The sequence below is a fragment of the Anoplopoma fimbria genome, chromosome 13 (genome assembly GCF_027596085.1).
Source record: "Anoplopoma fimbria isolate UVic2021 breed Golden Eagle Sablefish chromosome 13, Afim_UVic_2022, whole genome shotgun sequence".
Classification (NCBI taxonomy): domain Eukaryota; kingdom Metazoa; phylum Chordata; class Actinopteri; order Perciformes; family Anoplopomatidae; genus Anoplopoma; species Anoplopoma fimbria.
The window spans coordinates 742,119-758,609 of NC_072461.1; the positions used below are offsets into that span (position 1 = coordinate 742,119).

The 16,491-nt window shown below is 41.4% G+C and overlaps 1 protein-coding gene across 2 annotated transcripts in view; it reads left to right on the forward strand.

Annotated features, from left to right (window-relative positions):
- The window catches only part of rtkna (rhotekin a), a 55,021-nt gene that overhangs the window by 4,074 nt on the left and 34,456 nt on the right, over positions 1-16,491 (forward strand). The window contains exon 1 of one of the 2 annotated variants that reach the window (XM_054610829.1): positions 12,991-13,040. The exons of the other annotated variant lie outside the window; for it this stretch is intronic. Coding sequence (XP_054466804.1) covers positions 13,005-13,040 — 36 coding nt within the window. The 5' untranslated portion in view covers positions 12,991-13,004. Of the gene's footprint in view, positions 1-12,990; positions 13,041-16,491 lie in introns of those variants that run through there. 2 annotated transcript variants of the gene reach the window in all.

A 16,491-nucleotide genomic window follows, 5' to 3' on the forward strand; every position in this document is an offset into this window, starting at 1 on the left:
CCTGTGAATATTTCTTCCAAGTCGGAGATAATGTCTAACTGATATGTTTTCTCGAGATGCTTGGATGATTGCCTGGTTCATAGTTCACAGAGGAAGATCATGCCCTGTAGGCAGCCTCCCAGTGTGGCTTCTGCTAGTGTTTAATGTGGCCTGGCAGGAAAAAAAGCAATGAACTAAGCCTGTTTATGTAAGCATATGTTTGCCTCTCCACATACACCAAGGGAGAGAGGTCATATAGATGTTGCCAGGACGACACTTTTGCCAGCAAGAGGAAGCACCTCCGACCAAAAAAGGCACTTTCAAAGAATGCCAAAACTTCCCACGAGACCCCCTCTTAAGGCATCACTGTGTACTCACAGAACAATGAGCCATCGCTGCACTGGAGCCCAAAACCAAGCCCTGTTCTGGGGCATGAAATGCGGGATAAGGGGCTCAGAGGCCTGGGGGTTCTTAAGAGCGGATGCATTCTACCAGATTTCATGAACAACTACATTGTCAAAGTTGCCAAGGCTGGCCTACATAGAGGTCTGTGAGAGAGTTATGATGGGAGATTTGTAGCCCAATCTTCCAAATTGGTTTGGGACTGCCCAATAGTGCTTAAATCTGTATGAACTCTTAATGTGCAGCCTCAGGGCATCTTGAACACTGCAGGGGGGATACCAGGGAAAAGTTTACCCCTTCTAAGACCCTTCCTCTCAAACAAAGCGCGGCCACTGGAGCTTTCTGCTTGGAGGCTTTCTTGGTATGCAGAGGGATATTTGAACTAGCAAATGTTTAACTTTTGTTTTATTACACAGGCTTTGTGTACACGTCAGTGTGGAGCACCGTTCCCACTCAGCCTCTTAGTGCTAGCACAAATGAAAAATTGTTTAATCTCAGCTTCTTCAAGCTGTGAGTAAAATTCAGCCAATGTCCTGCTATTGTTCCCATGGGAATGACTGAACTGTTTGCCTAATAAGTTTAGTGAAAGAGAGAACAAAGCTTTATTGTTCAAATACAGTATTTATTAAAAGATTCTTACTTATTTCACTATTGAATTCACATACACACATTCTTTATCTTATTATGCATTTAGGCAAGGTTATGTTAGTGTATTATTCAACACAATAGTTCTATTGTTTGTAGGGAAATTTCATACATCAAATGTGATTCACGTAATGTCCTTGCTGTGAGGTGGTGATAATCTCTTTCGCTCTTCAATTTGTTCATTTTCACCGCGAGCTATCTGAACAACAGCTGACGATCCTCATATACTGTGGGTTTGTTCACTTGTTGTCGGGCCTCAAAATGCCTGAAGGTCACTGTTCTTTCCTATTTCATATGACCAACACACACACACACACACACAACATTAGTCTCATAGCTAGCGGACATCCTCCTGCACTGGCCATTTAAGGACCACACATTCTTTCACTGCCGTATCTAATCTGAGTCCCACTGACAAGACACGCTGGACAAACCATTAAATGCTTGGATTGTAGCAAAATTGGATCATGAAAGTCAAATTGTTAATGTTGATTTAAATTGCATATAGTAGTTGATAGTTTTTTTGCATTTATGTTTTTACTGTCTTCTTTTTATAGTTAATTAATTATCAGCTTCTACTTATTGTTCCAGTGTTCTGATGCCATTCGGTGATTTATTCCTGGTCCTCCTTGCTGCAAATGGATACAGAGGAAGAGTGGACTAACTCTGTGTGACGACCATACATGTTTTTAGGCGTAATGTGTTTTGGGTGTGGACTGTGGTCGGTGGCCTGCGTCTCTATGTCGCAACTGGAACTGGTGTCAGAGCGAGTTTAACAGCTGAGGGTCTTTTGCTGATGCTGCAAGTGAACCCCACCCAAACAAACCACAGATACAGTACACTTTATTTTATGTCTTAGGACTTCACTCTGAAAAAGTAGTTAATAAAGAGAGCCAAGAAAGATAATGGACGTGTATATACACATAGGGATGAGCAATAGATTGATATTATTTCAATGTTGTGATAGGAACCTAGATATTGTCTGGATGTCGTAATTTGGCATGAGTGTTGACTTTTCCTGGCTTTAAAGGCTACATTACAGTAATGTAAAGTCATTTTAACCAGACTGTTTTAGCTGTTCTATTATTTTCCCTTACCCACATAGTCATTGTATTCACATTAATGATGATTATTATATTTGTTTAACACCAATGGTCAACCCTACAATGTCGAGGTATTTGGTCATAAATATCATGATATTTGATTTACTTAATATCTCCCAGCCCTATGTACACAACCACACTTATACAGGAAGTGAGTCATAACATACTGTCAGTATCCAGAACATGGATGTCTGCATCTCCATGTATGCCTTCACATTTACAACCCTCTTTCCTGTTCTGTGTTATGAATGAAAACTACTGTTCTGAACTCTTTATTAGTCATTCATGATAACTGCGGTTCGTCAGCGTCTGTTTCACACACACACACACACACACACACACACACACACACACACACACACACACACACACACACACACACACACACACACACACACACACACACACACACACACACACACAGACACGCACACACATGTCTTCAGACAGTGACTAAGCAGCAGTGTCTCCTTGAGCCAGGTCCATATTACCACACATAGACAGGCTTTGTTCAAACAGTGTGCGCTGCCTGGGGAGAGGCTGTCCCTGGCAGTCACACGGTTAACTGACAGATGGAGAGATAGATGGAGGTGATGAAATCACTGGATACATTCCCACTCCTGCAGATGGGAAACTTCCTCCATGCATCATCAAACATGTCTCATCCAGTTACCTCCTTGGTTGGTGAAGTGGATAATGCTGTTGAATCAAGAGTAGTAACCCAGAACTGTTGCCATGCGAGTCCGTTCTTGTCTCACTATATTTACTGTGTACCTCTGGAGAATATATGACAATGGAAGGATTTGGGGTTCAGCTCATGTTGTAAACTAAGCTGTCTCAAACACTGCGTAAACAATGTAATACAGTAACACAATGTGCTCTTTCTTCCGTATTTAAGATAAAATGGTTGATTTAAACAAACTTTCCCCGGTTTTATTCTCCACAATCTATCAAAGTCAACGCCTCCCTTTCCCAGGAGAGCCATATTATGTGGGCCACACCACCTTTTTGAGGCTCTGGTCTCCTGACATAGCTGGAACATTGCCGTATACTGTAGGGCTAACCCACTTTCCTGATCCAGATTAAACAAAGGAAGTCCTCCTTTTTCTTTTTACCTCTAGACAGCCATAGAAGATTACTGTTTGTTTTATGTCCCTTTATCTCTCAATCTATTTTCACTGTCTCGCTGTTTCGCTGTCTTTGGATTCACACCCCACCAGAGACCTAAACCTATCGAGCCTGGCCCTTACACACTGTTAAACAGAACTTGACTTCCCCATGCCAAAGGTATCTTGTTCCTGTGAACATAAGACCCCACTGTGTACTGCTCTGTTAAACATTGACAAAAAGACACCCACATACACACTCCCGGATTCCGATGTGTATGTGGTTTCATTTACAGTCCAGGACACTTGTTGTCAGCCCTCTTTGACTTATCGCAGACGGCTCAGAAACATGAGAGGCTTTGCCTCTATGTTGAAAAATGCCATTCGCTGACAGACTCGCTATGCTGGAGACTTTGAGAAAGAGTTGCAATAGTTGAGCTTGTGAAACAGATTACATTTTTTTTTGTAAATCTTTCTGTTAAATATAGACGGCTGTTTTGTTCCTCTTTTGACCCCCGGTTCTAACACTGGTAACACACAAGGAAGATATGTCTGTGTTTTGTGAAATGACATGCAACAAAACAGGTCGACGGTGGATACAGTCGGAAAATATAGGTACATCTTCCCAATAAAGTAACACAAACCCAGATAGACAGTGAAAAACAGTTGCTTTGCACTCTCTGTGAATCCGTTATGACACTATGCTCTAAGTTTAACCTGTAACTTCTCCAGGGATGAGTCATTCAATTCCACATGGCCATCAAAGCTGAAGAATATATGGAGCATTTCTATGTCAGCCTGCTATGCTACCTATTTTCTGACGTTCTTTCTGTTTTGGTCTGGACAAGGAGGCTTTTTATCCCATGTTCGTATACATCACATAACTACCTGACTTTATTGTGAAGTGGATGGAGTCAGGGCCCCTCTTTCATGCAGAGGAATGTGCTGTGAAAGGAATCGATACAGAGGTATGTTAAGAGGTGCGTGTGGTGGGTAGCTGTGCTGTGTATGCCTGCTCCTACACTGATTTGGACTAATGTTTTCCTTTTGTGCAATCTGAGTTAAAGCAGTCACCTACACGCTGTCTTTGAACTGTGTGTTTGGTTGATGGATTTGGCTATTGTGTTGCAGTTCTGTCCTTTTGTACGGTTTAAAAAAAGACTCTGTACCAATTAATTTAGCAAAGAATTGAGTCTAAATTCAAAACAGTATCTCGGAGGAAAGAGGGAAAGGGCAAAGGGGTACAACCAGCAATGATGTTGCTCTTTGTTTTAATGATGCCGAGCAGGTGTTTGACGTTATGAGAGCAGATGGGTCTATTACGCATGTCTGCCTTCCCTGCATGTTGCATTGTGTACTAGTCCCTGCCAGCATGCCTGTGTTTTAATGTGTTTGTTTACTGGGCCCAGTGGCAGACGGTGTGGTGTCAGATCTTGTCGTATCGTTGTGTTGTTCCTGCTGTCTCAGCAATTACTTTTATTGTGTCTGTTGCTAGTTTTCCATTATTGCTCAGCTCAAGAAAAAGAAAGATATCAGCTTGTCTAGATGTGTATTCAGGTGGATTTGGATGCTTAATGGCCCGTACTGAAGGTGTGAATGATGCCTCTATGAGCATACCATGAAATATACAGGGTAGACAAAATACACTTTTGTGAAAAAGGACTTCAATTTTGAAGTAACAAACATTTTACCAAAAAGTAGGCGGATCATATTGAATGCCAGTTAGTGCCATTTGTCGGCATTAAAAGAGGTCTGGCAGTCAGCACTTTAAAATATGATTGTAGCATAACAATAATCATAAGTGTCTAAATAAGGTGCATCAGTTTAGAGCTGTAAAATATATTTTTGTTTAATTGGAAACAGTCTCCGAAATCCGCAAATCAAATGAAACAGGTATTTCACTGTTGAAAACATTTGACACACCTTAGTAGCGGTGTTTGCAGCGGTGAATTTCTATATATCACACCGACATACAACCTAATTACAGCTGAACCAATTGATTAAAAAACATCTATGGCCAGTTAAAAATGTATATATGTTTTGCTAAAAACCTATTTCTGACATTTAATAGGCTAATTGATTAATAAAAAAAAGAATTGATAGTTGACCACCTAACGAGCCCTGTAAATATACAGTTTGTTGGGCACATTATAAAACCGTTATCAAGTACAATATGCATTAAGGGTGTACTGTATGTGTAAATGTAATACAGATTCAGCTCTCCCAGGGGATTCCCCAAAGTTGTGACTATCCAGCCAGATGAGAAAACCAGCCGACTAAAGGATGTTTGTGGCTGATGATTTGTGTGATGTCATTTTTAAATTGAATTTAACCTACAAAACTCAAACGTTTGTTCTTGAAAGCAAGACAACTAAAGTACCACCAATAAACTTTTTTATTAGATTTAAATTCAGTTTTATAATACTTTAAAACCTCAACACAAACATTACTTCAAAACATGTTGTGGGTACATTCAAAATTATTTGAGGTAAAATATCTCAATTAATTTCGACTAAATCAATGACCAGAGTGACTAAACGCATATCGACCTTTCTTCTGCCTCACTACTTTCTGACCAGAAATCAGTAACCTGTAAAGATGTTATGCTTGTCAGTTTGAGATATGTTCTCCCTAACGTCTCCTCTGCAGATGTTTACATTCTTATATTGTTTCTGCAGATGTTTACATTATTATACTGTTTCTGCAGATGTTTACATTATTATATTGTTTCTGCAGATGTTTACATTATTATACTGTTTCTGCAGATGTTTACATTTGTGGCTCCTGTCTTCAATTTTACCCAGACAGACTTTTACTACAAACAGCAGCCTCTCAGGGTGAGCTCCTAAAATATTTATTATGTTCTGGCAAAAGTGGCGTCCCAGCAAATAAAAGTGCAACATTTTTTTGTTTTATTTTATTTTTTAGGTTGACTATTTATATATGGAACAATGAGTTGTTTTCTATCTCTCTTTATTTCTGTCTTTCTCTTTACTGATCAGTCTCATGTCTGTGGAGCTCTTTTGTGTCATGTCTAGGTCGACTTGGAAAGAAATTACTAGCACATTACCTTCTTTCTCAGTCTATTATTCATAGGGCTACCTACTCTTAGTCCACTAATCAGTCATTTTGAGAGATTTCTATATTTCTAAGATTTCTATAATCGTTTTTAGGATTTTTTTCATGCTGAATCACTTATTTTCAAGAAACCTATGACACATCTCTGGTTAACAAAAGATTTAAAGTGGTGATTTTATGTGCTACTTTGTGGAGAAACTCACTTTTATGGATCTAACGATTAAATCAATGAATTGAGTCGACAAAATAGTGTTAGCCGGATAAGAATTTATTTGGTTGAGCACAGCCTTGTCATTCAACAATTATTAATCAACAAATTTATGTGGACTCCCATCTCAACTTAATGTTTAATAATGATGATGATAATAATAATAATAATAATAGCTGTTATTATTGTAACTTGTTTAAAGCACTGTGAAACTTCCAGGACTGTTGAATTGTGTTTCACATTGTGGCACATCTTGCTGTGATGCTGTTTCTGCTCTGCAGAGGGAGCTATTGCTCCATTTTAGGTCCTGCAGCAGCCCAGGAGCCACTGACGCACCTCTCTCTCTTCTTTATCACCTTACCTTTACAGATTTGACATTCACTTCATATTCAAGTCATTAATAGTTGTTTAAGAAAAGCATTCATATGATTAGATACTCAATGGATGGCCTCCGTGTACATATCCTCTTAAATCCACTCATATCTGTCTCTGATATTGCACAGCCTGCACCCCTGAGGGTAGAAATCAATGGAGATGAATTGCCTAACGAGTGAGTTTCTCTTTCACTGAGCGGCCCGCTTCTTCAGAGCGATGAGATGCTGCAGTCTCCTGTGACAGGCTGAGGTAGCGTTCCTGAAAGTCAGCAATGATTCTGGAAAGCAGCCAGAGTGCTCTGCTTACCGCTGACATGCTGCACAACTGTCTCTATAGGTATGTTTGTGTGTGCCTGGTTGTGTATAAGTACTCCAGCCTGTTTTTCCTTCAGAGGGTTATGTAGAGAAATAAGATGGCCCCTCAAACCAGGTGCTAATAGGAGTCCCTGTTCTGTTATTGTTGTGTGTGATGAAGAAGGCTTCTCCCCCCAGTTTATCTAAGCTAATCCACCGTCTGTGACGCATACATCCTTTTTCTTCAATATGGAATTTCCTGTAGAATAAGAGCACCATCTGGATGATGTGTGGGTCCATGCCCGACGTTTCATTTGCAGTATTACTCAGATTCTGATGATGGATATCTAGTAGAACGTTCTTTATGGCATCCACATAACATCCCCTGGATGTAATCTTACAGAAGAAGCTGGATCACTCAGACATTACAGACTGAAAGTGATACATCTAATAACAAGGTAGACTGTCGATGAGATTTACAATGTCATTACTCCGTCTCTGTGTCTGACTTATGACTGCGTAGCTGTCAGCACAGGTATTCAATGCTCTATAACTGAGAACTGACCTCCAGGGGGATTTCTCCACGATGCATCTGGTCTCACAGCTCGTCACACCTTGCTGTCATCAAGTCAAACAGATGTGACCAAGTGCCTGCGTAACACTGCCATGTAACTGAAGCCCTGTGATATTTAAATCTGTTGAGGCTGTTGTGATGCACATCTCACAGGAACAAATGTGTAACCTGGCACTTTGGAAGATCCCATTTTCAGTGTGTGACTATAAATCAGTTTAAAAAAGCCTTTTATTCTTTCACCGTCCTTGTGCAATCAACTGTCTGAGAGTGTACAAACACACAGAGAGAATAAGTTCTGCAATACTTCTTATTTGGATTTTTTGCCCTCTGTGTGAAACAGCAGGGAGGACGTTTGCTTGACAGGCCATAATCAGACAGACAAACCTCTATCAGCTGCATTAGTCTTGTGTTTTGGACACTTCTGCCACGTGTGTGTGTGTGTGTGTCTGTGTGTGTGTGTGTGTGTGTGTGTGTGTGTGTGTGTGTGTGTGTGTGTGTGTGTGTGTGTGTGTGTCACACATGGTTCACAGGGTGTTTGTTTATGCCTGGGTGTGTATTTTATATGTAAGTGTAGGCTTGTGTCTGTGTGTCTATGTCTTATTTGGCAAGTGGGAGTCGTGGTGTGGGCGTGGATCAGTTTTCAGATTGGGTCTAGATGACAGTCATGTCTCTTTGTTGTGGTTTGGGGCCCGGCTGGCCTGGGGCCCTCTCCTGTTTCCCTGCCCTGTTCTGCTGCCACAATAAGAGTTAAACTAAAGTCAGCTTTTAACCTTCAGCAGATGCTCTATAATTGGAAAGATAAAAGATGGCGTTGGTATCTGAGGCTGTAAGATAGTGCTGATAAGAAGATGAAAATGACATTTGTGTGATTACAATCAGTGTGTTTGTTCTCTTTACATTCTGCAGAGTATCATATAGATCTCCTCAGGGCTCTTTTTCCCTTCTGAACACCGGGCATACTCTTTATTGTGAAGCATATGAGTCTGGTGATATTAAAGTGTATTAGGATGTATTACAACTAGTTTCTGTTTTTAATAGCTTTTGCCCTTAATCCTATAATATCATTAACAATGACATTCAATAATCAAAAAGGGAATTGCAGAGATCCAGAAGAATCCAGGTTAGAAAAACTTACTTGAAAGCAAACAGTAAGAATATTATCCAAACAGTTCAATCTAAATATCAATCATAGTTTACAGACCTACTTCTGGGTTCAACTTTGACCTTTGCCGTAGTCTAAATATATTGGTTCAGATAATCTGGTGAAATGTTGGCCTGTTTACAACCTGTTTAATCGTCTGAAAGCTTGTTTTTCTTGCACCATCAGATTTGCTCTACTGCGTTCCTTGATCTTGGCTAGTACTCTGCTGATTAAGGTATTACAGCCAATAGAAAATAATGAACAACACTATAAATATGTGACAAACAAAAATCATCCTTTGACTTTCTTACATTTGCAATAACAAATGTGTAATTTTAATACACCATTCATTAATACACATATTGTATGGAGTCCATTTGTCTCTAAAGGCTTTCTTCCCCAAACATCGGCACTGTCAGCCTGATTGAAAAGATCAAAATATAACCCAGCCTTAAAATTGATACCCTTTCTTTCCTCCACTGCAAACACTACATGTATAACACTAGTCTGTAATATATCTTTTTTTTTTTTTTTTTTGCTGAGTAACTCTCAGCTCCGACTCCAGCGTGTTTTCCTCCAGCTGATTAAATTTATGGACAGGACGTTTTCTGTATTCCTCCACACATCCGTTCAGAAACAAGAAAAGCACCGGCTATTGTCTTGAAAGCTGTCCAACCCTCTCACAACATATTATGCAAGTGTTTGTGTGTATGTGTGTATGTGTGTGTGTGTGTGTGTGTGTGCGTGCCGGCTGTGTGTTTGTATGTGTGTGTTTGGGAGAAGGGGATTTTATCCAAATTTTCTAATCTGTTCATGGAACAAGTGATTCCTGTTGGTGTTACCTAATCACCCCTGCTTTGATCAAACCTCGGAGTTAGCGCTGGATTAACTGATTGTGTAATATATTGGTTTCACTTCTCCCTCTAGGCAGACAATTAGCACATCTGGCCCCGCTACAGTCGGACCGAGCTGGTAATCCACCATCCCATCAGTAGGTAATCACCATTAAACATCGCAGAAATCCCAGTCAGGCCTAAAGCAGTTAGGCCTCTGCACTACCTGCTGATCAACTGTCCCAGAGTAGCTGAGCCTCCCTCGTCCTCCGTGGCTCCTGGCCAAGAAGCAGCGATGCTCAATGTTTGAGCGAGTCGCCTGCCTGCCTGCCAGCGTGCCCTGTCATCGAGATAATAGCTGTTTTCTGTCTGTTTTTGTTCAGCCTCTAGGCTTTTGTCAAAGGTGTCAGTCTTAGTGTTTTACTGCAGGGAGATTTACCTGCAGCATGCTCTGCTTCACAGAACTGCTGCTGCTGTAAAGAGAGGCAAAAGAAAGACTAAACGGATTAAGTGACACTGGAATAAAACGTTGTTGTCCTGTAGCTTGTTAATTCTTTTAACACACATCCATGTATTTCAATGAATAAGTGAGAACAGCTGTGAGAAAAACTGTATCACTTCATTAAAGGCTTGTTTAAACACAATTCAGTACAGCGTTCAAGGCGTTTGAGTTCTTGTTAAGTGAATATTTTCTAGTTCAGCAGCATGCCAGATCGACTTTCCGAGGGGATTGACTGTGTACACACTGTGAATTGTGAATTGAATACACACACACACACACACACACACACACACACACACACACACACACACACACACACACACACACACACACACAACACACAAATCCCTGAATGCCTTGTGAGCACCTATAACCCTTCCTCTTTGCGCCCACCTCAACTATTTCTCTTTCCACCTCGAGAGCAATAAATCTCTCCTCTGTGTGTTGGTGCACAGATTAGCCCCGTGATTTAAACTCTTGAGGGTGGAGGCTTTTCTTGGGTAAATGACCGGGCTCCCTACTGGCACCCCTCTCCTCCTCACCTCTGAGGTGAAAGGGGTTTTACAGCTCCTTTTGTTTTCACTGTTTGTAGAAGAGTTTGGAGGACATGCTTCAGGGATGGAGTGCCATATGGGCATGTGTGTGGAGAGGGGTGGCCCCATGGTCACACCAAAGGGACTTGTATCAAGAAAACCATCCTTATTCTTAATAATAAAGCATTCGGATGAATTAAGAGTGATCTTCTTCGTCATGATGAGCTCTTGAAGTCCCGCAGTGATGCTCTGCCTTCCCCTGGTCCTCTCGTCTGCGTTGGTGTTGACGTATATCAGAAGGATGGGTTTTAATTAGAGCGCCTCTCGGAGCGGTGCGCATTGTGATGCCGGGTTCCTGTTGAGTTGTCTGCGTGGTTTGCGCAGCGTGGTCTCACAAGCGCCACGAGGGAGGATAGACTCATCACACAACAGCTGTATGAGGTCCAGGATTAACGCGCCGGAGAGAACAGTTGGAGACTCGGTGCTCCTAAATTAACCGTGTATGTTCTGAAGAGCAAAGGCAGATCAACCGTAAACCTGAAGCGGATCCATCAGTACTGTTTATGGCTGAAAGTCACATGGAGTAAACTTTTGGATCGTCTTGTTTTGAGAACAGAAGTGTCTGGACACCAAACAGCTGCCGTGATGGGAAGGGGACTAGTGGTGCTCGAGGACTTTTAATGTTGTTGTTTGGGGAATATTTCTCACTTTTAAAAACACCTTCCTCGTATTTTTGTGACACCTTACTATCCCATTGAATGGGAAGTTGACGCGTCTTTTTAGGAACCAATATTTTTGTTGGGTGTGGTAAGAATTGCCAGGAGAGACTTGCATTAATATTTAAAAGGCGAAACGATAAAAGATTGAAAGATCTGTAACACTGGGGGTCTACCCTATGAAATATGCATTTGACTTTGACAAATGCTTGTGACCCTGTGGCCCACTAAGATATATATAACCATGGTATATAATGTATTCCTCAAGTAAGTGCGTTTTCAATGTATCCACGTTAACAGCAGCACACGTTTTGTTTTTTTACATTACATTACATTACATTACAGTCATGTAGCAGACGCTTTTATCCAAAGCGACTTACAGGAAGTGTATTCAACATAGGTATTCAAGAGAACTACTAGTCACCAGAAGTCATCAGTGCATCTCCTTTCTTAAACAAGCATCTTAAAGCATAAACCAGAGCAAAAGTATAGTGCAGAGGCGAGTTACTACGAAAACAATAATTGCAACAGACTAATACGAATATAATAAGTGCTACAAACTACTACGAATAGGATAAGTGCAGTAAACAAATACAAATTCAATAAGTGCAGCGAACTGATACAAATACAGTAAGTGCAACAACTAATACGAGTTTTTAAAACGAATCCCTTCTTTTTCTCAAAGTTAAAAAAAATGAAAGAATTGTAATTCCCCTATGATCTCAGTGTATCACACTTTCTAAGGTTGCTGCTAGATAACATCTCTGGGTGATTCTTTCACTCTCCACATGAAGCTGACACGTTATATTTCTCCATTTATTATCACGCCAGTAAAGAGAACAAAGCTTCCCATGGTATGCTTGTGTGGTGCTGTGGTATTTGCTGTTTATTTGTTTAAAAGGGGCGTTCGGGCTGCTACAGTAATCCCCTCCTCTCTCTCTCTTTCTTCTTTTTTTAAAAAGTTCATTACCATCAGCACCGACGCACTAGTGTCGCTCACTCCCGAGGCGATGCCCTTTTGTGGAGAGGTTCTCCTGTCTCACAGAGGTTCTCCTGTCTGAGGTCTGTCCTGTCTGTCTGTCTGTCCTGTCACAGAGGACAGACTGCTTTCACATTCGGGACGCAGAGACACAAAGAGAAGAACTGCATTTTAAAAGGCTCCATTCTTTCCTGACTGTGGGTGTTGGAGAGGAAAGTAGAGAAGAAGAATACGCGCAGTGAACGGGTTGGGGGTTTTTCTTTTTCTTTTTTTAATGGACAGGGTTGTTACAGTGCAGCCATGCTGTCATCTGCTCCTCCTCTGTTTGCTCTGCTGGAGGCTGGTTTTGCGTGAGGAGCCGAACTTTTTACGCACTTATTGAAGGAGACTCTGTCAGAATGAACTTTACCTGCGGAGGAGCAGTTTGATCAATAACTTGAAGGAGAAACAGTGATTTTGTGGATATCTGCCGGAAGGATGCCAGTTGATAAATTCGCAAACATGGAGGAAAAACTGTGGATATTAGAGGATCTCAATATGATGTACATCCGTCAGATTGCACTCAGTTTACAGGTAAAAGTTCCTTTTCATTTCTAGTTGACCATCACTTGTCTCTGACCTTCTGATTACGTTTTTTATGCTGTTATTTTTGCTGTTGTCACAAGTATTTACATAGTCTCATAGCTGTGGGCTGTGTGGTCATGTCTCACACTGTTTAACTTTATTTTTCTTGATTGACTGACTATCCACATTGAGAACAAGCAGATCCTTTTTTTAATCCCTGTGTATCAATGTGTTCGCTGTGTTTGCAGCTGTGCTGTGTTGTAACGTTTGCAGAGGGGTTGGGTGAAGGATCTTTCTATAAGAGACAAACAAGTCGAGCTGACACTAGTGTGGTCTCCCCGTTACAGATGGCAAATCTTACACTGACAGTAAACTGAAAACAAAACACTGCACGCCATCCATCTCTGTGTCTCCCCTTCCAACTGGGGTTCACACACAGTCCACAGCTGCACATATGGGCCTCATAAGTCTGTGTGTGTGTGTGTGTGTGTGTGTGTGTGTGTGTGTGTGTGTGTGTGTGTGTGTGTGTGTTAGTATTGTGTGATGAATGTGTCCATTTCATTCTTAACAGAGTTAAAAAAAGGAAGAGACACATGGCCACTGGAAATGTTACAAGAATTTCAAAGGGAAATTCTATTTTCTGGCTCAATAATCTGCAAAGATATGAGCTGTCTGTGCTGCAGCTGTTAAAAAGGCAGACTGGTTCTCTTCCACTATATCCATCCATCCATTTTCCGTAACCTGCTTATCCAGTTAAGGGTCGCAGGGGTGCTGGAGCCGATCTCAGCTGTCATTGGTTGAAGGCAGGGTTCACCCTGGACAGGTCTCCAGTCTGTCACAGGGCTGACATATAGAGACAAACAACCATTCACACTCACATTCACACCTACGGGCAGTTTAGAGTCTTCAGTGCACCTAAGCTGCATGTCTTTGGACTGTGGGAGGAAGCCGGAGAACCCGGAGAGAACCCACGCTGACACGGGGAGAACATGCAAACTCCACACAGAAGGTTGTCCAGCCCGGGAATTGAACCCATTGCTGTGAGGCGACAGTGCTAACCACTACACCACCATGCACCCCTCTTCCACTATATGTCAAATTAAATCTTGTCCAAAAAGTGTTCCAAAAAGCCTTCAGCTGTGTGACACAAGAGCTATATGAGAGGTGATATCACTCACTGGTGTGTTGTACCTTCTGGTGGTTTGGCATCGTTTTCATGTGCAAGGTGTTTATTTGTTTATATACCTGTGCCAAGCGCCACAGAGCAACACAAACTCATGCCAGCTTCAGCTTGTGTGAGGCTTAATACTATTCTCTTTCTGAGACATTATGGTTCCCAAATACTTGAATTTGTCTTTAAAACTCCACTTTAGAGACCCTTGTGGTGCCGTGTTTTCCTGAGGCTTATGCAACACCTGTAGCCTGAAATGTCACAAAGCAGCTGTCACAAGGTGTTTTTTACCAAGAAGTTGATCGGGAACTAATCAGGTTATCAGTTCTTGTCACAGAGCCTCCTTTGATGAAGACCGTTGTTTACAGCAAGGACTAAGACTTGAAAGTGGTACTTCGTCTGAATATTGAATCTGGGGCATTATGTTGGTATGTAGATAACATCTTAAGCATTTAGTTGTCTCAGTGTTATTTCTGTAAATGCAATTTCAAGGGTAGGAATGTATAACAACGAGACGAAGAGTCCATATTTAGCCCAATGGGGGAAAACGTGTCGCTTCTGCTCCTCCACAGGGAGTTCAGAGATCAGAGTCGGCTGCAGATAGGCATTACTCTGCAATAGCCATTGATCATTTCAGATCGTTGGATAGAAAGTTGTGCTCGTGTTCAGCTCATATAAGTATTTTTTGCTGGTAAACACGGACTTGTTTGCTCACTCGCTCTTCCCCTCCCTCCCCCCATGTCTCCTCTGCCTGGGTGGGTTTATGAGACAGGGATTCTTTGTATGTAGCTGAGCTTCTCGGCCCACAGTTTAACTGTAATTCCGGCTAGCTATGGATGTTTTTTTGCTCCAGGGTCTTTCATAAAGGTCCTGCTGGATCATCACGACTTGCAATTATTACACTGTAAACCCTTTTCTCCTCCTTTTTGTTTTTCCCTGCGGCAACATATATCTGAAAGCCACTCCCACCCAATGCACACACATAGTACAGAGTATAGATTTACAAACTATACAGAAGAACACCTTGTTTGCTGCTGTTTTTCTGCACTGGTCATCTCAGAAGATACGATCGTATGTCATTTTGAAAATGATTTATAAAAGTGAAAAGATCATGCATGTCCCGAGGTTCCAGCATTCCTTAGTCTTGTATAATTGCTGTGTGAGGAGGGGAAAGAGAGCAGCCATTGTGTTGTTTGCAAGCTCAGTAGGAAGACATTTTTCTGGTCTTCAGGTTTTAACAAGTCCGTTTATCATGGGAATGGCTGCATTCTTGGCTCCGTTGTGTTTTCCTCCGTAAGACAGTCGCAGCAGCTCTTCTTCTTTAGTCACATGCAAAGTGTAAAAAGCAATTTTGCCCAAATAAGAGGAGAGGTGGCCAATGGGAAACAGGAAATGTTCTTGTGTAATTACTGTTTCCCAGTGGGAGCAACAAAATGATGTAATTGAACTGGCTACCATTGATAGACGCAACGTTTCCTGTCACTACAAACCCAAATACGCTTTTTTAATGGCCTGTTTGTCTTCTCCTATCCTGCTTCTCATCCCTCTTCTCATTTTTGGACTGTGTCCCCACCGTCCTGTCCCGTTCTCCACATGGGTAGAGCCCGGGGGGCTGTAGATAGACACTTTCTCCCTGGTCTAATTTTAGCCTGCAGACCAGCTTTGAATTCATGGATCGTGACATTTGTTGAAAGGGTTTCTGAGGTCGTTCATTTTTTATTTTTTTTTGCAAGTTATAAAAGCAGGATTTGTGTTGTGCCCATTGTGTAAGTCAGTCATTGTTTGTGACAGTACAATACTTTCTCTATGAGTGACTGTGTGTGTGTGTTGACCTCACTGGGTCACAGTGGCCATGATTAACTGAGAAGGGGTGCAGCCTGGGGCATTAAGCTGCTTCAGCTCTGGCTGCTACCGATCATACCAATAATATATTATCTAATAAAAGATTTAAGAGATCCCCTTTTTAGGCTCTGCTACAGTTGTTGTATTTGTTGAGGTATTTGAACTGTAAGAACTGAACCTTCACTACTTGATGAACCTGTGGAAAACACCAACTGGGAAGTGTGGTTAAATTAAATAACATGTTATAAAGCATCTGTGGTTAGAAAATCCCCAAATGATTTGCTAAAGAGCAACACTTAAATAGCCAAACAGGATATCATGCTTGTAATAAGGCTTATATACTGCAACTATGGTTTTTACTATTAATCAACAAGTTGTATGGAAATCCTTAAGCAAATTGACAGATTGACCATAACATGTTCTGGAAGCTCTGACCCTTGTTGACGA